A 24,507-nucleotide genomic window follows, 5' to 3' on the forward strand; every position below is an offset into this window, starting at 1 on the left:
GAAAAACTTTTTCCCCAGAAATAACAATTTCAGGAAAGAAAGCCTTCTTAGAATTTTTAATTACACCTGTTTTTGCACTAGCCTACAAAATTAAAAGGGCTGTCACATGACAGAAGACTTTTTCCGAAAAATCTCGACAGAATTTACTTTCGACAGTGCGGTAAATAGCCATAGATTCTCAGGAAGAAATGGAGGACGGTCAAGCGGAAACGTCTGGTGCGTTTTGCGTGAAAGGTCCCGGCTGCAAACTTTTCGCCTTCGGCGACATTATGTAAAAATCAGTCCCGGGATACCAAAGCATAAAGGCCGACAGGGTACGTTATGGCGACCTTCTAAATTTTATTTAGCGCACAAGACACCGGAAAGTAATGATGTGGATTAAGTATACTTGCTTGCTACCACGCCAAATGCGAAGCTTCTCTTGATAAGGTGTGCAATTAACAAGAAGCGACGGGCCATGTTCTGGAACCCCGAGGCCTCTGGGCGCAGGAGACACCGGTTAAATTAGATACGTAGGCTATCTCGAAAGCTGGAGTGCAAAATCCTGCAAATGTTCTCGTTTACATGCGCATAATAAGCGGAAAATGCTGACCGTAAGTAAAAGCCCGCCAAATGCAACAAAGAAATGCAAACAAAGGAAGAAAGAGGGGCTGTTTTTCCGCTAATGTTGCTTATGCAGGCAAATTTCAGGTGCCTACTGTTCCAGTCAAGAAATGGGAAGAATGTCTATTAAAATGTCGAGCTTTGCTTAGACGATGCGATCGTAAAGGTGTGTGTCGTAGTTGCGTTCCAGAAAAGTCTTCACGTCGTTCCAGGACCCACTGTTGGCAGCGGGATCCATGCCCAACATGTAGCAGAGCACGTTGTACACGTCAACCATGCGAATCATGCTGGGCCCGGCGCTGCCCCGGAGAACAGCTAAGGAAGAAAAGAGCAAAAGGCGAGTGAATGTTTTTAGTTAACTAAAACCATTCACGGATAGAGATAAAATCTAAACAGCAGCGATAAAACCGTGAAAGAATTCGGGTGTCTGTGTTTGCTTAATGCCTTTGAAAGCTAGATTAGCGCTTTTTACGCGTTTGTTATGACGAGCTTTTCTGTCCGAGCGTCAAATGAAATAAATGACCTGTTTTTGAAAGTCTGCTGTTCTGAACTACATTTCAGAACATTATGCAGTTCCCATCCGTTCGTGTCTTACAAGGCACTTTAAAACAAGTTTGCAAACGCTACAACAAAACTGATCAGCTGTTGGCTACTTTTCTTTAGCAGATTTTTTATTGTTCTTTGCGGACACGCAAACGTTTCCGCACATGTCTGCCGTTACCCAACTGTCTTGTTTTATGCGCAACATTTCGCACAAAAAATTCACTTCGCACAAACCTCGGCCGAATTCCTTGTAATTTGTGGGAGCCCACAGGGAAGCTTCCCTTACAGGGGCCATTGCCGTTGCAGTTCACCTGGAATTTTCTATCGTGTAAACGCTATGCTCGCCTGAAGTCGAATTTTGCAAATTTTCCGAATGTAGAAATTTTGCACACAAAATTTTGTAAACAAGAGTGCTGGTTTTGGAGCTGTTTCGTGTCGCTACATCCACTTTTTGGAAATATTGTTGACAAAGTACGGATTTAAAATCGTTTGCGCCTCGAAATCCTTCTCGAAGCCAGGAAGAAAACAGTGCTTTAACCAAGTAACATTGCTTTAAGCAAGAAACAATGCTTTAATTTTCATCTGTCCACTTTTTATATCTTCATTTGTCCCCATTCTCACATTTAGGGTAATATATTCGACGTCGCCTAGTTAACTTCCCTGCCTTTCTGATAAATGTTCTCTCTGTAACCAAGGTTTCAAGCTATTAATATTTCAGGACAATTTCCCTAAAGTTACTGGCTGGGATGTGGTCTCACCTGGTCCTCGAGCAAAGAATATTCCCCACATGTCGGGCATCATGGGGTCGTAGCCATGAATTCCAGGGGGCGGCCCATGGTTTCCCGGAAGAGTCTTGGCAGGGTTCTTGAACTGGTAAGCAAAGAAAACTGGTAAGGAAAGACAATGGCTATTGAGAGCTCTGTAGATTAAAACGGAGATTTTATTCTTGGAAGGAAATTAGTACGTGGCATCATTCGGTGGTGGTTTACAGTCGGCAACTTTGTAAATAACTGAATACAGGTTCTAAAAAAAAACTCGAACGGCCAAGGTTGATTAGGGTCAGTTTAACTGTAGATTATTAAATGTCGGTATTTAATTAACACTAGCAAAACTTGGCATAATGGTTGTGCCTTTTTCAGAAACCTAGTGTTGTTTCTGCATTCAAGGAGCAACTACAAGCCAGGGTAAAATATGTAATAGCTTACAGGCATAATGCAGTAGCCTGTTTCAGCGACGAGCACAATGGGCGCTACGAGCTCGTTGTTCTTGAAATGCCATTCTTCTGGAACCGTATCCTTGGTGAAAACTCGAAGTCCTCTCTGCTTTTTTTGCAAGAGTTGCTTCATCACCTGAAAATAGCACAGCGCTTTGAATACATGGTCACTCGATTACATGCAGACAAGACCACTGTATTTATCGATCATAACTTCGCCTGATATGGTTAAATATCTCTTTCTTGGAAGGTAACTGTCGGAGAATTAAAATTTTAGATGCTTCAAACGAAACAGTGTTTTAGGGCAGCCCATGCTGCGGTACAGAAATTTTAGTTTCTGCGTACTGGAATTCTCACAGCTGAATATGTTTCTGCAGATCTCCGGCTGTCAAAACAATTATTTTCGTGTTTCACATCCCAGGACAACTGTAGGATATTTGATATGTTATGCAGTAATTTTAATTAACCAATGTAGAGAATAATTTTTTCACACCAGTCTAATAATATTTATCTCTATAATGCATGCACGAAAAATAGTTCGCATTATCGCCGAAGTTCAGTAATTCGAAATATATGACCAAACATTCCAAATCTCATTGAGGCTAGCAACACAAAGGAATAATTTCTATGCAAAAAAGTCCCTTAAGCCCGCACTTGATTCAATTTAAGATTTTCTATTTTTAACGATTAGATTTTCAGTTAAGCAAAGAATAAAAAGCTTTCAAATGAGGCGCTTTAAAGTTGTCTGGCTCGGGAACAGAGTGAATTGAGCGCTAAAAATACAACCAGAAAATTATTGTCAGGAGCCGCTAGAAAATAACGCACGGAAAGCATTGTTTTTTTTTTTAAGGATTAGAGTAGAGTTAAAATCAAATTGCTGAATCGACATTTTTTGCTCGCACTTTTGTCAACTATTATTCATTTATGATCCAACAAAATCTGCAAACCACCCTATATGCTTAGCGGCCGTATTCTAACGCATCGTTGTCTACTTCAACAAGGAGTTAAGGTGTGCCCAGTAGAGACATGTCTGCATTAGGGAATGCTGACCTAACCGAACATCTTTTTTTTTCATTAATACGATAGCGTTAGGAGGGTTATGAAGGCAAAGCTGTCCGGTGGCCTTGGCGTCTGAGTGAAGCGTCCAACTGCTGGGCGGTGTTTAGGGCGACATCTCTGTCTCCACCTGCTACCTGACAACCATACCCTTTGCCCTCTGCCCCTCTCCACTTAAAAAAGAGATAAGGAAGCCGCCGGGCTCTGAATGACTCAGAAAAAAACGAAAATAACTAAGAAAATGACTTAGGTAGCAGCCGCTCTACGTACAAAATGTGCAGCCTCTCGAAGAACTTTCTGTGAAAAATGAGGCCTGTGGGAGCTGTTCCGTGTCGCATTGATCGTGAGGAGCAACCCGGTCCTCACAAGCACTATCGGTGGATGTGACGCATCGCTTAACAACTTCGACACTGCCCCCCCCCCCCTCCCCCGTACTATGACGACTACCATGGATCAAAGAACCTTAAGCATTTTGCTTAGTTGCGCATTCGGAATTGAGAAGAATCACCATTGCTGTAGCTTGGTGACTGAAGAAGAATTATCTCAAAAATTGAATGCCATCATAATTACATTATAATTAAAATTAGAATACATTAGCGAGTGAATGAGGAATGCTATCAGATTTACACTTCAAGAATCCATTTGATTGCCGATATTTTTTTCCTTCGCATCAGCGACTTTAGAGAAGAGTTCTCTGAAAATTGTGGGTTGCAGACATTATTTTCCTAGTGATTGATAGATGCTTTCTAGCTACGGAAATTAACAGCTGCTAAGCAATTATTTTGAAGCCACAGAGTGCAGTAAGCGGAGGAAAAAAGTGACAAAGAAAGACAAAACCCAGATGGTGGAACCAGCGAAACTGACGCAGGGCAAGAACAAGGAAGCACAAACACAACACAACCAAGCAGTTTAGTCTATTAAAGACAATGCTACTGCTGAGTCACACATACCATGGTTTAAAAGTAATCGCTGAGAGATTTAATCTACCATAGGACTTGTCTTTGGGCTCAAAACAAAACCAAAAAGGCTATGGGCGCGTTAGCGTAATGTGTTACTTCCCACATATTTAGATGCTCAATCTCTAGTTTACTTTCATAGATCCATGGTAGTCCTCGAACCCCTCCTGGCGCAGTGGAGAAGCGGTTAAGCGATGCGCAACTGCACTGTGATGGCAGGCGCTACCAGTGGTGGGCCTTGTGCGGCTCAGGTTGATCTTCGCGAGCGACCAATCATTAATTTAACTGGCACCTGCCACGGTGGAGAAACTGCTCACTATTTTTTAAGCACGTTGTGATGACGCAGCAATTTCAAACGACCTAGGTGGCCAGCCTGCCTTCTAGTTGCAGATGGTCTCTAGGGACCACCTGGCAGAGTAATAATAATAATAATTTTTGGAGGGTAAGGAAATGGCGCAGTATGTCTCATATATCGTTGGACACCTGAACCCCGCCATAAGGGAAGGGCAAAGGAGGGAGTGAAAGAAGAAAGGAAGAGAGAGGTGCCATAGTGGAGGGCTCCGGAATAATTTCGACCACATGGGGATCTTTACGTGCACTAAGGCGTGCACTTTAACGTGCACGCCTTAGCGTTTTTCCTCCATAAAAACGCAGCCGCCGCGGTCGGGTTCGAACCTGGGAACTCCGGATCAGTGGTCGAGCGCCTAACCACTGAGCCACCGCGGCGGAGCCATGGCCGTGATTTTTCGCTCTCAACGCCGACGCTTACGACACCATATTTATGGTGGATAGGGCCTTTAACACTATCGCGTTAAAAATACTCATGAAGCCAGAGACAGACAACTTAATTTAGCAGCGTGATTCCCCACAAATTTCTGTCCCCCCGCCAGGGTGGGGAAGTCGTGGTTCCAGCGGGCATAAATTCAAATAGCATGTTCTTTGGCTGCTCTCGTTTACACTGCCGTTGCTCGCTACTTGTACTTACACTGGCGCTCAGAAGACAAATTCGGCCCTTGTCGCTGCACAAAAGAGATACGATCCGGAAGCTCGTTACTCATCATTACGCAAAGATAAGGCCTAATGGACCTTTGCATTGCTAGGACTGAAGGCGCCGCGTTTACTCTGACATTGGCGAAGCCTCGTAAATGAGCACAGAACAGCAGCACACACCGTAATCTTCAAAGCGCAGAGGACAGGGCGTGTGCACGGGGGAATAAGCTATAGGGGCGTCATTATTCATCTTGTGTGTTATAGAGCACCCCGCTTGCTGGCAGGTTATTGATTTTCACATGCTTTATTCTTTTTGTTGCTTGTGACACAGTGGCGCCTGCGCAACGGTAAACAGTGTTTGTAACGCAAGCATGAAAGTGCTCTTGCTAATCGCCTGCTACTTATTCTTCCATTCTGGGCTTTCCCTGTTTGGCACTCTCTGCCTTGAATACGAACTTGTAGGATCCAGTCGTCAGAATTTGCGGATTTTTTTTTCTCTGGAACGCAGGTGCTGCACTCATATGCTTGTTAGCTGAAGATTTGGGGTCAAGTCTATCCTGGTATGTCAAAAAAAATTAAAGGTCAAAAACCACTACTTTCAATCTTCCTAGCGTCATAGTACCAAGCAGCCGTAAATTTTGTAGGGACAAAAATGCGGCTATGCTCATAACGACAGTAGCTTGGGAACTGTTGTGGTTCTTGCGTGAATTAGCATGCCAAGATTTCCTTGACATAAGCAACTTGCGCCATCTGTCGTCCTCCAGTTGGGAGGGCTTCGTGAGCTAGTGGTGATATATTAACTTTGTAATCCTGGGAAAGCTAAAAAGTTTGGCGACATTTTTCATCCTCACCGCAGAACCTGACCAATTAAAGGCTACTTGCGCGCATACCTACTAGTTCCGATGGTCTTAGAAGACTTATGCCCTGTTCCCCAAGATTCAGAATTCTTGCAGAGACTTAACATATTCAGCGCCACGCTGGGCTTGGCGGTAACCTTGCAAAGTAAAATCTTATGCACAATCTCCCTTGGCTTGTGAAACGCAAAGGAAGACTCGTCGAGCTGTTGCAAAGGTTGTATGTAGTCGATGTTTTAAGTAACATACCTAGGAACACTTGTCCAGGGTCAAGGAATATCCAACTAAACGCTAAACGTTTTGTTCATCTATTTGAATATTAAAAACACTTTCTGTCCAAGAGTTACACTGTCGGCTACTAGGAGCACCGAAGTGAAGAGATTCGGTATAATTTCGCCTGTATAAAAGTTGTAAATTTGCAGAAAAAAATCGGAAAGCATCGATGTTCCGTTTTACTCATACTGTTTTCACGCAAGTGCGACAGAAACGTAAGTAGCGAATTTCGCTGTCTCTCTTTGTTTGTAGCAGGATGCATTAACAACTGAGCTTCCAAGGAGCTTGTCCATGCCAGGAGGGATTTATCCATATTTAGAATCGTACTATTTTTTTTCCAAACTGAGCTTTCCGGTCTAGTCACTCAGCCTAAGAAGGTCAGGAATAAAGTGAGACAGGATTTGCAGCTGTAAAAGATAAAGTAATGCCGAAAGAGATCATGAAATCGCTATATTAATTGCCACACTATTCGGCATGATTCCGTTAAGACTTTGTTCAAAGGTGTGCAATGGTGCTCAGCAGTAAAATGATGGCGTAAAATTAAAATGAAAATTGGTTTCTGAGGAATGAAAATGGAGCAGTATCTGTCTCAAATCTCGGCGGACACCTGAACCGCATTGTAAGGAAATGGATAAAGAGGGGACTGAGAGAAGAAAGAAGGAAAGAGATGCCGTAGTGGAAAGCTCCGGAATAATTTCGACCACCTGGGGATCTTTAACGTGCATTCACCTCGCACAGCAAACGGGCGCCTTTGCGTTCCGCCTCCATCGAAACGCGGCTGGCGCGGTTTGTTCGAACCCGGGTATTCCGGACCAGTAGCCGAGCGCCCTATTCATTGAGCCACCATGGCGGGACACACAATTCATATCCTTGTTAGGCTGGTCCGCGAAAAAAAGAAAAAAATTAGAATTGTTTTTTGAAGAGAGGAAATCGCGAAGTAATGTAATTGTCTCACGTTTCAGTGGACACCCGAACCGCGCCGTAAGGAAAGGGAGGAAGGCGGGAGTGAAAGTAGAAATAGAAAGAAGTGCCTTAGTGGAGGGCTCCGGAATAATTTTGACCACCTGGGTATCTTTCACATGACCTGACTTCGCACAGCATACAAGTGCCTTCGCGCTTCGCCTCCATCGAAACGCTGTCGCCGTGGCAGGGTTCGAACCCGGAAACTCCAGCCTGAGAGCCCTAACCAGGGAGCCACCATGGCGGTTGGTCTGGCAAGCTTTGTGCTCGTTTATTGCACCACATTTCGCGCTTTTTATTTTTTTCACTTCATCCGTTTTGGTGCGAATGTTCACCAATGCCGATGACTACTTTTTCTTCTTAATTACGTTTCTCAACAGTGAGAAACGCAACACTTTTTGACCCAGTTGACAGAACCTGTTATTGACCCTGGAAGTGAAGCGCGAACCAGAACGACCAGAAAATGGAAGACGACCACAAAAGCGCGCGTGTGATCTTGTGTGTGTTCGACGTGGTTTGCGGTTCAGAGGAATAACTTACATCTTGCCGTACTCGCCATCCTGCTTTTCTTATCGACGATCTCAAATTCTGATTTCCTTGCGTTTGTTTTTGGGCAAAATCCTTCTATTTATGATATATACCTTCAATAATGTCGGTCTTTGGCAAAGTAAAAGTCAGTTTAACTTCATGACACCTACAATTTGATAGTGTAGTGCTCTTTCTAACTAGATATTACTTCCTTTTTGTTTTCTTCTGATATGTGCAGCTGACCTCTTTACTGCCTGTCAATTTTTTAAACTTTTTGATGTGTACAGTTAAGAACTGCTGAAGATTTCTTTATGCACATTTTTCTACGCCCAGAATGTTTGTAGTGAAGTTGCATAAGCCTCTCGTGACATAGACATGCTTCCCTTCTACTGAAGCCTTCTTAAATGTGCAGTAAAGTCTAATACATTATTATCATTGTGATAAATACTTTACCTCTATTATTTTATGCTTGGAAGGCTGCTCTTAAACCTCAATTGACTTCATTTAAAAATTTCGCGGTATGCCTTCGTTATTTCTTGGTTCGTCACACACACATACGAGTTCAAGAGAACATTCTAGGTTTAACGCAACCTTTCCCTTATCAAACATAACCCAGCAGCGGCTTGCACATAACATGTTGTGTCAGCTGTTCACTATAAAATTTTCTCGAGGCCATGGAAATGTTCCGGAGTGTAATTTTTCTGTCCACGGAGAATGAATGCACGCCAAATTATTATGCTGTGCAATACTGCTCTATCACAAGTTTTTTCGACTACGTTTTTTTTCTAGATTAGGAAGCGACGAACTGCGCCTCGTAAATGAGTCAATCTTCATTTCGTTTCTTTCTATTTAGGTGAAAATATAAAACACGACGTCCCTATCTGCCCAACGTAGATCACTGTAATAATCCCAACCAGCAGATTAATCAGAGAAAGCTTGCCATCAAAGGCGTCGTCCGTGAAGCAAGACTTGAAACTACGAAACTTATAGAAATCTTGAAACTACTTGAAACTATCTTGATATCTAGTAGTGATACCTTTTTGAATTGTAATATATTTACGTACTCACCGCATTCACACTCCCTGCCTGCGGGTGCAGCATTGCAAAGGGCCCCTTGTCCAGCATAATGTACACATCGCGTTCGTTCACCAAAGAATCCATATAAATGTGATGTGAAGCCTCCGGATTTGTGCGAGTCATTCCGTGATCAGACACCACCACAATATTGACCTGCAGGTAGAATATGGTACGCGGGTATCATTTCCCTTAGGTGCACATGGGTTATGAGAGAGACCGTGGCATGTGGGTGCGCATTAATAATCATATCTAATTTTTGTACGTTGACATAGCAAAGCGAAGCGTTCTTTTTGCCTTTCGCCTCCAACATAATGAGAGCGCCGTGCAAGCGACTATCTTGTGAACCTTATGCTGCGCTGCCAAAGCCCAAGCCAGTAATCTAGGCAGCTAATGGTTAAACAGCATTGCTACATGAAAAATAAAGAGTTGAATTCGCCAGTCAGTGCAAGAGTGCGAATAACACAAGGCTTTATAATAGCACCCTAAGATGCATGCTTTCTCAATACGTTGTATTTATCGGAACTCTAAGTGCTGTAACATGTATTTCGCTTTAACTCGCAAAGGGCTTTAAAATGTATCGAGTATCATAAGCTTTCAACCTATGCGTTTCATTAAAAAACCAGAAGGTTTCTTTTTCTGTCAAATTATCTGCGCCAACAATTTAATGAATACTCAATTCAGACGAAAGCTACTCTGTTTCGAAGATCGGCCTTTATCGAATGGCGCCTGGCCGTAATCATACGAACACAAAATTTTGCGCGCCCTTCATGCTTAGTAGTTTATAAACTGCCCAGACTCTCAAGAGCGACGTACTGTGGCTGCTCGCGGCGTGCTGGGTTAGGTAAGGTCATCATTGAAGGCAAGATGCATGGGCGGTTCCTAAAAAAATATATACTGCTTTTGAGCTCTATTATCTTGCCTACTCCTCTTATTAACTTGCCTAATGCACTAACTACGCGGAATTTCACTGCTAATTTTAAAATAGTAGTAAAAACGGCATCCTTCATTGGTGTCGTGGGTTTCCAATGAGAGGTATAGAAATCACGCCATCTCAAACTGACGAGTAGTTCTAGAGAGTCAGCGCTGCCAGTCATGAAGGGAAAATGAGAACTGCACCGCAATCACGTCCCTCTTCCAATACTACATGCGAGCAGCCAAAGCCTGGTCAACCTGATTCAAGTCCGCCGAACCGAACCTGAATGGTGAGGACATTTTGAAAAGCGCTGCCTTCCTCTGATTAAGTTGAAGCGTTGGAATTCCTTTAATTGGCAACTACATGCCAGCCTATTGTCTTCTTTTGCCGTCATTTCATTTGAAAGAAATGGACCAATAATAATGCACCATATGCGTTCGTTATTATTCGGATGCCTCCACAATAGCTTGAAAATAACTATCGATGAAAAACACGTCAAAAGGGACTGCAGGAAATGGAGTTGCCATGCTGTTCAACACAGAGAAAAATCGAGACAAGGAGTTAGTACACTGCATGCGTCGCTCAAAACAGTAAACGACACAGCAGACAACCAGAGAAGTTATGACAAGCAAATAAAGAGAAAAATTTGGAACAAAGATGATTGCTCAAACACAACGTCTTTTCGTACCTTCTTTTTAAAAAAATAGATACTAAGGCCCTTAACAATATCCCTGAAAAATTAGAGGAAAAGGAAACATGTAACCTACCACGTGTGCGCCTCGCAAGCTCATGATACTGCAGCAAAATATTGTCACCTAAGCCTATAACAGTCATTCGGTTACCGGCAATTTCACTGCTGTAGGCAAGTACCGGCCTGCGACACGAACTCAGCGCCCGATTTTTTATCGCTTAAAATAAAAAAAGAACTTTCAGAGCTGACTGTCGGAATGGCGCATTCTATTTTAATGATCACGCGTGGAGAGTCCACTGCATTCATTCTTTCTTTATTTGTTAGGTTTTCCTTCCTGGTGCTGTCGTTGCTGTTTTCTTGTTAATTACACTTTCTGATCGATGTACTCTGCTCGTGCTTTGTATGATCTTTCTTTCGGATAGACCTCGCGATATTTCTCCGCTCTGTATTGTTGTGCGTGTATCTTTCTGCTGCGAGCCGTATTTATTAGTTGAAGGCAGCTGTTTCGAGAATACCGATTGCAGAAACGAACACAGGGACAATGAAAAGTTGGTAGCGGAACCCGGATGAAGTGCTGTTGTTGTGGAAATGAGCGCCGCGGGAATTCGAGAGGAGGAGGAATGCGTGGGCTGCCAAACACAATGAATATCAGGGAACAGCCCTCAACTGTGATCAAAGGTCTCGCTTTTGATTTAACGCTTATGGGGAACTGATTGTTCCAAAGTTGTGAAAGCTTAAATGGACGGATAACGAAGGGTAGCCTGTACCACGAAACACAGCCAAGAATAAGAGCAAAAAATGGCTGCAGCGGGATCGACCACGCGAAAGCGAGCGTGGATTCTGACCCATGAAAATGATTTTCCCTTGTTTTTTTGCTCAGTTGCGGTTCCGGTTTTTTTACGGACCGTAGAGAAGAAGAATTCATTCGACTCCAGAAGGAGTGCACCCGTATTTCGTGGTACACGGGGATCCTGTGTTTCGTTTCGAATTAAGTTATTTTGTGTTTTGGTGGCTTGATATATCTGTTTTCTTCACTATCCGTCATTTTACAAGGCGTGAGTTTGCGGCTGTGTCCTCTGTGGTCTCAGATTTATTAGTAATTTATTTTAAAACGTATTTCTTCTCTTCTCTCACACATAATGCCTCAAGAGGAGATTTTTATTGCCGCATTCTAATATGGAAATATTAACATTTAATCTGTGTTCCATTTCTTCCACATCATAACTGCACAAGTAATCATTTACGTGTTATGAACTGCTTGTAGGCTCTAGCACCACATAAAATTTTATATGCTGCGGTGCATAAATAAAGGGTCGAGAATTATACTAGATGTTACAATCAGAATAAGGACTAGCGGAGGTGAGGCTAATTTTGTGAAGTGGCGAAAATGAAAAAGTTTTTTTTTGTTCATCACAGCTAACCAGTAAATGTTGCCGGTCTCTGCCCCTGGTTTTCCATGGGGCAGTTTTGCTGCCTTTAGTTGCCGCGGATCAATTTATTGGACTAGACGGAGCGGCCTGTTTACCTGGTCCGAAAGGCCCTCTCTCTCGAGGCCCATTTGAAGGTTCCAAAGATAGTGATCAACCTTGCCCACAGCTGATTCAATTCCGTCGCTGTCAGGCCCATTCCGATGACCTGCAGGGGAAGTAACAAAAAAACTTTAATAGGAGCGCCAGTTTGAAGCGCAATACTCTGGCAGACCGCTAAAGTTGCGGATATAGAAGGGTGAAGTTCACACGGGTAGTTCTCCAGAGGTAAACGAAAAACGCAAGCACGGAAAATCGGGACTTACGGACAAACGTCCACGCCTGCCACCCCGTACAGTTTCGCGCCAGTCGTTAGAAATTAACCGCGGGAGTTTGAATGCTCGGTACACCCCACTGGTTTTTGTATGGCCGCCGAGTTACTCAATGCGTGCACAGTAACATTTTATAAGTAAGCGCTTGTAGCCAGCCGGAAGTATAAGCCGTCAAAATAAAGATGCTTACGCAGCATATCACTTCATACCCGATAGTTTTTCATAGAAATACAGAACAAAAATAACAGCATTGAGATACGCTGGGTTGTACTCGCTCCCGTTACATGGCAAAAGTTTATGGCGGCGAGGACAGCTGCGCTTATTTAACCAAATTTTCATTTCACCGACAAGGTTTGCCGTATTTGCATTACTGCTTTCATAAAGTACGAATACTTCGGTCCTGCCTAAGCAGGATATCAGCAGAGTGACATTAACAACGGTGACGCTCTTTTTGGCTTAATAGCGAAAGCTCCATGTTCCGACGCAGTGAAAACGAACGCCAAACATGAAGCGTTACTTCTTTCATGCAAGAGATGGAGTTTGTCTGTTTGGTGAGGAACTGCAGAGAACCTTTCAAACGACAACTCACGTTATTTCTTGGCGACTTACAAGCACAAAAACATGCCATGAGGCATTAACTCACATTTCTCAAAAACCTAAAGCTGAACTGATAGCATCCAACGGACCCGCGCCGGAAATGTTCGAACGAGTACGCACCGCGCAAAAGTACAAAGACTTGCGAATAAGTTGTCAGCTAAAGCCACTTCATACTCGAAGCACCCACCGCTGTACCATGAACTGTGGTCATGACTTTCGTTGACCGAATAGAATCGCCTGGTAATTTCAAACCACTTTTTTTTTCATGTTCAGGAAAAATAAAAACTCAAGAGCGATTTATTAGGCGTTGAATACAATATTTTAAAAAATAACACACATTGCATGAAGTAACATTTTAAAAACTTTGTTGGTAAAGATGGATGGAATCCGCATCTCAAAAGTTTTGTAGTCAGTGCATTCATTCTCTGTCTTTTGATTTCAGCAATCTTAAACTGACACTCAAAAACAAAACAGCATTTGCAGTGAATTTAATACCTAAGAGGTTAGTGATGAGACTAAAAAACTGCCCCTCTTTGGGAGGCACGCCTAGTAAACAGCGCCAGTCAACGACATCAAAGACAGCGCATAAACGGGTATCAGGAGCCGGTCTATATGTGATGGCGAAAAAACAAACAAAAAACTTGGCATGCTTTCTGATACTTCCTTTTAGGGCACATTTTGTTTTCAGTGGTCAGCTTGGCGTTTCATTAGCAAAGCCATAATAATATATCACTCGCTGTAGTTATCACTTTTACATACAGCCACAGTGGAAGACAATCATAATCCGTTCACAAGGGTATAGAAGAAAAAAAATCGCGGTGGTTTAGCTCTGGTTAAACCTGGAGTGACGCAATAGCTACAGCTGGCTGAGTGGAACTTGGTCACGTGACCAACCGCGTGACGAACCACGTGATCAGCCACGGCGCCGCACCGCCGGCAGCTGCTCAGCACCACGTGACCAGCCACGTGACAGCGTGCGGCTCAGCCACAGGGTGGCCACGGCGCCGCCACGCTGAAGGCTCGAAATGCTACCGTAATGTAGCTGTCGCTACAAAAACAATCTGCGTGGGAAAGAATTATTCGAAAACACGAATCTTGGTATTTCAGATAAGAAACAGCCACAGCTACTTTGAGCATGCAAGCAGCTCCATCGCGCACCTTCGGCGTCGGGTCCCTCGTAGTAGAACATGGCCAAGTCTAGCGCGTCGCGCTTGAACGCAACCACTGTTTCCTGTATCTTTTGCTCCATCTGACGGTCTATCTTGGTGGAGTATCCCCCGTACGGGGAGCAGCTCTGGGGCCTCGTGCCGTTGATGTCCACCTGGCAGCCGTCCCACCAGAACATGGCCACAGTGCGGTTCCTACGCAAGGCGCGCGTCCACAGTGGCTCCGCCCGAGTCCACCAGCGCGGATGGAAGCTCTCCGGAGCCGACATCCTGAAGTAGGATCTCGTCGCTGGATCGTACATGTAATTGCCCAGTATGCCGTGCTTCTCGGTGTACAGCCCTGGATGTAGGCAGAAACCAAACAGCTTCAGCGTTGAACCAAAAAATAAATAAGAAAAATGTAAGGAAAATGAGACGTAATGAACGCAAACGGAGAAGGATGAAATCATAAGCAAAAGAATCGAACATTTATTTACAATTAGAAGCAAGAGTACACTTCACTGGCTTGCCAAGGCCAACAAAGAAAGCGGTTTCGTGAAGTAGTCGAAACGTAAGAGAACCCTTTTTCTTTTGCAAATGCAGTTAATATAGAGAACAACTGAATACTAAGCCCCTCAGCCACTTGTGATAGATTAAGCTCAGAAGTGGAGCGTGAAGAAATGTCGAATAATTAGTGATATATACGCAGGAATGTTAAGACAATGGAATAAGGAAGGTGTTACATAAGGTAAGTAAATAGCGCGGACCTAGCGCCATGCTAGTGAGCTGTTTATTAATTCAATCACAACGGTCGACGAACTTGCACGCACTGTTCGGTGATCACGAAACAACCTCCGTGGCTGCAGCATTTATGAATGGCTGAGCTATGTCCGTTACTCTGAGTTGTCACCCGGCGACTCACGCTTCGATAGAGGGAATGCGACTGTCGTGTTCGTTTGGAGAAAACGAAGAACCAGATCTGTTAAATCGTAGCAGGAGGAAAAGCATTGCAGTGTCGACGTTGGCAAGCGCTGTCACAAGCTGCAGTGTTGTCGGTGGGAACGTCTTGCTGGTATTTATTAATATTTTTATTTATTCGTGTAATAGCCTTCGATAAAATTTAAAACACAAAAATATATGTAACGTTTTGTCATGAATATTGAAATACATTTTTTTATATTTTATGTAAAACATTGAGCAGAGCATAGTTTAAGCGCAGATTAGTTGTGCTGTTGTGCCTGAAAAGCACTTTGTAAAAGAGGCAAGATTTTGGAAGCCATAGAGATCCTATAATCGATGCTAGCCTGTATGCGTTTAAGTTAACTTTACTTCTAGTGCTTGAAGGCGTATTATATATTCACCAATGGTAAAGCACGAGTCGTTTCCTTGGTTCTAACTCTGCCCCTGTGTAGTAGATTAACGCCATGGCGGTCTCATTACCACTGCAATGCATTATTCTCGAAAGCGCCAGAAGGAAGCCGGTATTGATTCTTTGACCTGTTCTGTGCACCAAACTGCACAATGCAAATTTGTCGCTTTTTCTCGAACTTTTCAAGAGCTATAAGAATTTTTATTGTTTCAGGCGGCCTAAACACTCGTTATATTTCAAAAAGGGTGATTTTTATGCAAACTAGCAAAACAATAAACAGAATTTTCCAAAGCAATGAGGTTAGCAGCAAGTCCTCCGCAATTTTCACGCATACATGCTGTGTAATCCAAAATAACTTCTTTTTTTGGTGTTTATACCGCTTAAGGCTTAATCGAAAATCCGAATAATTATTCCCTGATCCCCCGAATACTGATTCAATAATTGTTTGTGTTTCCATATTCTGCGACAAAACGCGACTGATATGGCCAAAGAAGAACGGATTTAAAGAACCCGTGTTTTGCAGCAAGTGCTGTTCTGGGTTCAATAGCAGCTAAAGTGTGTGCGCGCGTCTGTGCGATAGGAGGAGGAGGATATAAGGGTGGCTGTATGTTTTTTGTGAGCACTTTGTCACCCATACTAAAAAGGTAAATGCGACGACCCATGACGTAAACGGGCTGAAAAGAAATTCAATTTTTTCATTTTTTGATTTCAATTTTTTATTTTCCAGAATACGGTATGGTCTCTAGGACTAAAAGGTGCTGCCTACAACTTGTCTGGGCCCTGGAGCCGTTTACAAAGCGGCAGCAGATATTGATGACAGAGTACGGTAACATCAATCACAACACTGTGTAGTAGAAGGCATCAGAAAATACATACCTGCTGCAAGATTTATGACAACAATTGTTTCTTCTCAATTACAACTGAGGAAAGTGTACTTGTAGCACTTTCGGGGATTCGAAGGCTACCTTTTTGTGTTTATTTACTAAGAAGGGATGATGGTGTTTTATTGATTGTAATTTCTACTGAGTGCGAAAGTATGGGACTAACCAGGGTTCGGAAGTTTGAGTTAAAAAAGGAACAGCTTTAGGTTGCAGCAATGCCATCGAACGAAGGAAACTCTGGATGTCATGCTGAGAAAAATAGAAATCATGTAACAAGCGGTGTTCGTAGTGATGTTCAAAACTAATAATATTGTATTTTGCAAAGAGATGCCTTGTCGTAGACTGACGATCAATATTAGCTATGTAGCGAATGTACCTTTTTTTGCAGCACTATTATCTTTTCAATATTTGCTTTTGTGGTGCTTTGCCGCACCAAACTACAGTAGCTCATAGGAGGGGCAAATAATGCGTTATATAACTGAAGTTTAACTTTTTGCGTCAGAACAGTACGACATCGCGACATAGCTCCTGTCACTTAAGAAATTTTTTTTGGCAACAGAGTTGACATGAGTGTCCCAACTAAAATGGCAAGAAAAGTAGACACCGAGAATATTGTGAGTTTACACAAGGTCAATATTTTTATCTTGCATCATTAAAGAATTTTCTAGAATGAATTTCTGATTTCCGGCTCCAAATAAAATAGCTTTTTTTTTCTGGGTGCTTATTTTTATGCGATTTATTGGGACCAGGCAGACAATTTTTCAAAGACATGAATACACTATAACACAAGGGCTTTGGGATCAATACCAGAAATAAGCACAGTACTGTCATCAGCATATATAATGAACTAAACACCGTTGTCAATATGAACTATGTCATTTATGTATAAGTTAAACAGAAGTTGGCCTAATACACTCCCCTGTGGTACACCACAAGATATTTGAAGTAAAGATGACTGCTAGTTTCTAATACATACACGCTGGCTTCTATTGCTGAGATACGAGTAAAGGAAGGCATGAGATTTTCCGCGGATGCCATATAAAATGACTTTATTAAGAAATATGCTATGGTCGAGACAGTCAAAAGCTTTGCTGAAATCAACAAAAAGACCGAGCGTATATGTTCCGATTTCAGTGCTCTGTAATATATTTTCTTTTTTTGCAAGCAGAGCCTTTTCCATAGATTTGCCTTTTCTGAATCCAAACTGACAATCGGTCAGCGCCCTACTTTTATCTCAGAAATTTATTAGGGGTAAGTAAATTATCTTTTCTAGTCCTTTTAAGAGAACAGGTAATACAGAAATAGGTCGATAATTTGTTGCTTCGTTTCTGTTTCCACTTTTAAAGAATAGAGCGACTCTTACTCGCTTCATGCCCTCAGGAAAGGTAGCAGATTATTTTGCTAGAATAAATATATAACACAGTACTGGACTCAGAAATTGAATCACGTACTTTAATGGCTTTATTTGTTTGTTGTCATAATCAATGGCCTTGCTGTTTTTTTTAAGAATAGAAATGATCTGTGAACTTCAGTTTCGTCCGTCGGGCGAAGGAAGATGGTTTCAGGGGTACTGATTCTCACAACGGGCAGTGTTGTTAAGCTGTAGTTGGTATGATTTGAGGCATCGGTAAAGCGGTGAATAAAATGATCCACAAGAGCTTCGCCACTTAGGTCGGCATAGCTAACCGTTAAGGTTCCTGAAGACGAATCACCTTTTCCTCAGCCGAATACATTGTTTATTGTTTTCAAAATAATATCTGGCCGTTTTTGGCCTATGTCGGGAAAAAAAGTTGCTCGTAATAAGCTTTTTTTGTGTGCCTAAGAATAGAACATTTTAGCGTTCTAAATGGGAAATGTGCTGTATACACTCTTGTAAATATTTCTATGAATTCGGAGTATGCTTCGTCAACTTTAGTTTCCTTAAACAAAGGGCTCCAGTCACAGGTACTAATACCGAATGATTGCTGAGTTTCTGGTCGATCATTTCCCGCATAAATAAAAGGTGGTGGCTTCTCAGTGTTACCTGCACTTATTAGTTTTACTGCCTGTTCAACGTATCCTTTATTGAGAGAATTACTGACTTATTATTGAGCAGGTTTATGCAAAGCCTTGCTCTTAAGTTGCAGTCCTAATGAGATCATCTTAGTACAGCTGTGACCTAACGTAAATAAAACAATATATCAAAAACCAATAAGAGCGTTACAATGTTTCGAAATAACAATATTTAACAGATTCCACACAACCTTTATTTTCGCTGGTAGAATGCCTAAAATTTCTGTCCTTGGAAGCGTGCTTAGTCGTCCAGGAAAACTTTATTTTAATATATAAGGCTGCAAAGCATGACAAGGAGAGTCGTCATTCTGTGAAGACATTTCAAATGCACCGTCATTTTGTTCCAGCCATGCAGCCTCAAAGAAAAGCGCACGGACTGCTCTCCCACCGTCTAGTTTTGTTTGCGGATTGCTCACGGCACCGAGATGTACTACCAGCCAGCAAATAGCGTCGCTACGTTTGCGCGCGGGTTCACCTCGTTTTCCGTAAATTCCTTTCTGGCACGCATTATATTCTACAGCTGAGAAAAATCTGAAAATTTGTGAGAGTTTTATTTGAACCCCCTAATTCAGAAAGTAGCAAGATCGGCTCAAAAACTTTAAACATTGACGCATCTCACACAGAACTTCAGCCTTATTCTTAAGAAAAAAACACATGCCTAGTCTCTCAAGTTGATTATCATCTGAAGCTGCTTCTCCAAAAGATATTAGCTACTATTTACTTAGTACAACCTTACACTGTAGCAGAGAAGAAAAAGTTAGAGCGCCAGTCAACACTTCCTATCCGCACCGCTGAACATTCTTATTTCTGATTTTTAAAAGCGATCCTTTATTTTAGGCATGAAATCGCCTTGTAATTCGGTCCAGGGATTTGAACTTCATTCGGCACCGCTGACTTTGTGGCATCTTAGGACGCTTCGAAAAACAGTTTGAAAACTCGCGTGCACAGTCGTAGATGCCGTGCTGCAAATAGTTACTAGGGCATTCCAGTCGCAAGACATTCTGGCGTCAAAACTTAACACAAGTCTATCGCACTGGGTTCAAATAAAACAAAAAAGCCATCGACCACCTCAATGATTGCGTCTGAGTGCAAGCTTAAGGTATGTGCTCAAGCTGCAGTGGCCACAATTTTGGAGTCCGTGGAGCGTGACGGAAGGTGAGTGTGCGTGCCTAATCGGCATATTCCTCTCTTTCTCACTGCTGGAGCCTAAGGCTTTAAGCCAAAATGACGTGAATTGCCTTTTAGAGCAGACTTACGTAAATTGAGGAATTTGTTTTATCATATTCAAACATCCTCTCAGCTAGAACACCCTAAAGGTGATCTTAGAGAGTACATACGTAAGCAATTGAAGAAAGCTGCCTCGTAGCTTTATAATAATTCTTTTAGGTTAATCGAAAACATCATTCATAGTTACCTTAATTATGCATCAGGGCCATTCTGTCTGCTTTTCACTGTCATCTTCTTGTCTTCTAGCCTCAAGAGCTTCATAACAGAAATGCTTATATGGGTGAGTTTTGAAACCGTGCAATGTAAAGTAAACGCAAGTTGCGGCGCTGGTTGTTTTAACGAATTTGCTAAATTGTGTAGTACGATGCAGTCTTACATAGCTGTGCTGTGGAAGCGTCTCTTCAGAATCGACATTCTCCCTACGCTGTGTATATCATGATGCTCAAGAATTACTCTTACTTTCTTACAAAGCAACTGAAAGCCTTAGCTGTTACAGTGCTTTTTCTCCTGTTTGGCATGCCAAGCTTTCCATATTTCCGCTCCTTTGCTATTTTTGTTTTGTTTAATAGTTGTTATAATGTGTATGTGAGTAACGCATCAGAGCGGCCTTCCGCTGTTGCAGTGGCACGGTTGTCATTGATGAAGCCTTTCCAGCGCTAACTTAGGTTTTAGCCCATAAAAAAGTGTCATCTTGAGTAGTTCTTGGAAGGTTATTTATAGTCTACCTTGCAAAACATGCCCGCAATAGAAAGCAAGGCTTATGTGACAGATCGCATTCAGCACTAACCACCTTTAAGCACGCGCATGGCATGCCGACACAAACCAGCATTTTCTTATGTGCTTCTATTTCATACTGTCAGTTAAAGAAAATCGCTCGAAGAAACGAAGAGCGCACTTGTTCACGTAAAGAAAGACACAAATTATGGTAGAAGAGTGAAACAAAGAAAGGCTAAATATGGTCAAATGTTTAGGGAAATCTCTCAAGTTGGAGTAAATTTGCAATAAGGGAGTAATTACTCAGTGGCATCCATCCAAGCGGAGCCATACGGTTACAAAGGAAAGCTGTACAGCTTTCTCAGAAACTTCGTAGTTAAAAAAGAAGTCGTCCTGCTCTGGAGTTCCAACCCGGGACCACCGCTTCCCCGGAGCAGTCGCTCTACGAACTGAGCTAGCCGGGACGGCAAGCTTATGGTAGGGCGAGAGGGAATTCATCAGTAACTCGAAGTGGGAACAGTGTTGGTCAAATGTTTAGAGAAATTACTCAAGGTGGAGCAGATTTGTAATAAGGAAGTAATTACTCACTCGCATCTACCCAAGAACATCCATATGGGTACCGCGGACAAGGAAGAATTTTTCTTTAACTGCGAAGTTTCTGAGAAAGCTATACATCGTAGCCGTGTGGCTGCGCTTGGGTGGACGCCAGTGACTAATTACCTTCTTATTACAAAGGATAAATGTGTTGAGAATCTTGCTACAGTGCATCGATTGCGGTTTGGATAATACCGTCCTACGATACTTACTCGCAATAGCGTATATTTTGGTGCGCGCGTCAGCTCAGTCATTAGCGCATCTGTTTGCGGAGGCTGTGCGAAACAGCTTGAAGAGTGATTCCAGTATGGTAATGTCTTCAGCGCAATCTCAAACGCGAAACGTATCAAATATAGGCTACGGTTTGAACACTTACGCCATTTTTATGCCATCAGCTTGCCTACCGCGAGCCCTTTAAAACCTCAGGTTTTCCTTAAGCTGTATAATCTAACATAGCACACTGAGCTGGTGGGCCCAAGAACCGTAGGGAAGGAAAAAATGTACTACTGTGCTGACTGTACTTAGAGATACGGGCAATTAACCTGTCCTAGCACAAAAGTAAGACCAATAAGGTTTAAAAAACAAATTACAGTGATATTTTTTTATTAGTTTGCGCGCTGCACGCAAGGATTATATTATAACTGCGTGTCAGATGTGTTGAATGTGATTGAAGAAATAAACGTCAAGCATTTAGGATAGAATTAAAATGCTCATAAAGGCACGCTTTCTGTTAACTGTGTGAAAATAAGGCACTGAAGCTGACCGCTGTAGGTAAGTTTGAATACTTTTTGCCTATTTTATTTCACAGCCATTTATTGTAAACAACCGTCTTCGAAGCCTTGGGGAGATGGCCTTACCTGTTACAAGGGAGTACCAGTTGGGATAGGACACCGATGGGAAGACGGGCATCAGGCGTCCCGCTCGCACACCGTGAGTTGCCATGAGGTTGAATCCAGGGTAACGGGCGCGGTCCACGTAGTCCCAGCGAAGCCCGTCTGCCAGGAACACCACTAACTTCTTGCGGAAGAGGTTTCCTCCGTGCGCATCAGAACTGCCCAGCCCTACCGGCCGTTGTGCATATGCGATTGGCGTTATTCGTTTCGGCCACAAGCCATGGATGAAAATGCAAGCCAGGACTACACCAAGCAGAGACCTGGCGTAAAGCGAACCCATGACCTCAGGTGCTCTTCACGGCGCACTCTGAAGGCAAAGCACAGTGGCGTTGTGGATTTAGTACAGTTGCCGGGTGCACCGGTGTCGTGTGGGCACGGGCCACCGCCAGGCAAATGAAGACACGCTGACAGCATGGGATGCAACATACCTGCCCTTTCCCTCCAGCGCAGTCTGAAAAAGCGAAACCAGAGCCAGTTTTGTATGTCAGCTCGCCGTGGGCTATCCGCGCTTTCGCCATAGGGTATCGTCACGGATACATGGCTGCAAAACAGGAATTCTGGTCGCGTGACTGTTACCTGAACTTTAATTTTAACAAAGACACAAGAAAAATGCCGAGCACACACAACAAATGCCTGGCTTACATAAACCAAAGGAAAATGCCATTGTGAGTTCATTCTTTCGCCCCTGCAGTATTCGAATTTCCGGAAAACAGTTTCAAAAGGCCGGATTGACTACATACAGCGCTCTAAAAGGACAACAAAAAAGTAGCATTCCAAGTTGGTCAAACAGAGGCGCTGTCACATTAGCTGGGTGGACATAGGGAAGGAGTAAAAATTGCTTGCTTTTTCCAAAAATCGGGTAAACCACGCGAAAATTGGGCAATATTAAAGTTTAGTTTCTTGAGTTCCTTTAATAACGTCAACAACCTTCGTTTTCATCTTTTCATTGCTCATTGCATAACACACAGTGTTATATTGACGAAGTTTATAGCAAGTTAAGGCTAAATTTTATCACGCAATGCTCAAGAGAGGACTTCGAAATATTCCTGCCTTCGGCACCCAAATTCAACAGCTGCGGCCACTAGCACATATGCCTACATTTTCTAAATAGAGTAATACTGACCTTTAAAGAACAGCTGACGTCACAGTACCGGTATCCAAGACGAAATTGCGCTTCGCCTGAAAATCATAAAAGCACCGGGCCCAGTAACCTTTCTGCCAGACTTAATAATTTTTTGGAGAATATCAATGTGAAAGCAGTGACAGTGGCACGTAAACAACAACTTAGGAATAACACGCAGTGAGATGAGTCGAAAAAAATGCAGGGCCGTGGCTTCACGATGAGCAATTTTCAGCTGAAATAAGGGCTATGGCTGCCAATGACCGAAGGATAAAAACGGAAACAACAGCCCAGTAAGCTAACGTGAGTCATGGTTATGAGGGCCTTGGGAAGACAAGGATCGTAGAGAAGCAGCAGCGATAATTCACGAATTAAGCGAGAGTTAATCAGAGCACCCCTGCTAGCGCAATATTACAGAAAGCTAGTACTTTTGTGTACCACGGCAATTTAGAAAATCTCAAAAGAAACGAAAAGAAACGAAACTCACCAGTGGAATGAAGACAGAGGCGGTGGAATCGTCGATATAGGCCACGCTGCGTGTGTTCTTGGTTGTTTACCAAGCACGTTATTTGCGAAAAGACCTCACACTCACAGCAAATCTTTTCGTCAGCTTCTTTAGGAGGTTAGAATAGCAATCAAGGCTCAGCGACAGCGATGTCTGGTTGCCACCAAGATGCGACTGTCGCACGTATAATGCGGCATTAGAATCCGCATGCGTCATGCTGTGTTAGATCCATCGCTCGCAGGTTCGAAAAATTTTGCCCCAGTGCACAATTTATCCCCCCCCCCCCCAACACCTGCTAACTTTGTCCTCTTCCGTCACATTATGGGCATCTGCGAAAAAATAGTTTTTAGGATGACGATGAAGTTATTGTTCGAAGGCAGTGGTTGTCAAACAACAGATAGCCCTGAAATTCTCGATTATGGATTATGCGCCCCTTCCACGCAAGGGAAAACGGCACCAACGACAAATTAAGCTAAAGGATATTGGCCAAATGATTACATGCAGCAGATTTATGTGCAACAAATTCCTGGCGTTCAGTACCCAATGCGTGAAACAATGTAAGCCCTGGCTCTACTCACGTTTATCAAATATTGCAACTGACTGTCAGTGATGTGAACTTTTTGTGCAGCAGCCAAAACCAAGTACCTTGCGACCGTGTCCGTCCAATATTCCTGTAGCCGCAATAAATTTCCTTGTATGAAGCGCAAACTAGTGGCACACATTTCAAAGCAACACTGGCAAGTAGAAGTTGAACTGCATCGATAGCAACACGCATTCTATTCACAAAAACAACGCTAACTGCGAAAACAGAGTTTTTATAAACTAGAGATGGAAGGAGAAATGAAATACAGGTGTAAACGTCAGCGGCCGATTTGGCAAGTAAAATGCTTGCAACGACACTCAATTTTACTAGTGGAACCCAGAGTCTACGCTACAGGGCCGTTCATTTTAAAAA

At 42.9% G+C, this 24,507-nt stretch overlaps 1 protein-coding gene across 2 annotated transcripts; it reads right to left on the reverse strand.

The window, feature by feature from the left end:
• Positions 1-266: 266 nt before the first annotated feature.
• Positions 267-23,818, reverse strand: LOC144097207 (glycerophosphocholine cholinephosphodiesterase ENPP6-like). Of its 2 annotated transcripts, none has more exons than XM_077629959.1 (8): positions 23,535-23,818; positions 21,892-22,378; positions 14,211-14,558; positions 12,183-12,292; positions 9,045-9,206; positions 2,352-2,495; positions 1,905-2,016; positions 267-918 (listed from the first exon to the last, which is right to left on the reverse strand). In XM_077629959.1, the coding sequence occupies exons 2-8, from the start codon at positions 22,205-22,207 to the stop codon at positions 749-751; spliced, it is 1,362 nt and encodes a 453-aa protein (XP_077486085.1). In that variant the 5' UTR covers positions 22,208-22,378; positions 23,535-23,818; the 3' UTR covers positions 267-748. The 2 variants fall into 2 exon arrangements, with proteins under 2 accessions (XP_077486085.1, XP_077486086.1); XM_077629960.1 differs by having other exon boundaries at positions 835-918; positions 1,905-2,033.
• Positions 23,819-24,507: the final 689 nt, after the last annotated feature.

This window comes from Amblyomma americanum, chromosome 7 (assembly GCF_052857255.1).
Source record: "Amblyomma americanum isolate KBUSLIRL-KWMA chromosome 7, ASM5285725v1, whole genome shotgun sequence".
NCBI classification, from domain to species: Eukaryota; Metazoa; Arthropoda; class Arachnida; order Ixodida; family Ixodidae; genus Amblyomma; species Amblyomma americanum.

What these genes read in the sequence shown, in the direction of transcription:
- LOC144097207 (XM_077629959.1), bottom strand. Translation starts at nt 22,207, where the DNA reads ATGGGTTCGCTTTACGCCAGGTCTCTGCTTGGTGTAGTCCTGGCTTGC. An exon ending in CGAGGGACCCGACGCCGAAG is followed by an intron (nt 12,293 to 14,210) that starts GTGCGCGATGGA and finishes CTTCCCCTGCAG; the next exon opens with GTCATCGGAATGGGCCTGAC. An exon ending in AGGCAGGGAGTGTGAATGCG is followed by an intron (nt 2,496 to 9,044) that starts GTGAGTACGTAA and finishes TGCTATTTTCAG; the next exon opens with GTGATGAAGCAACTCTTGCA.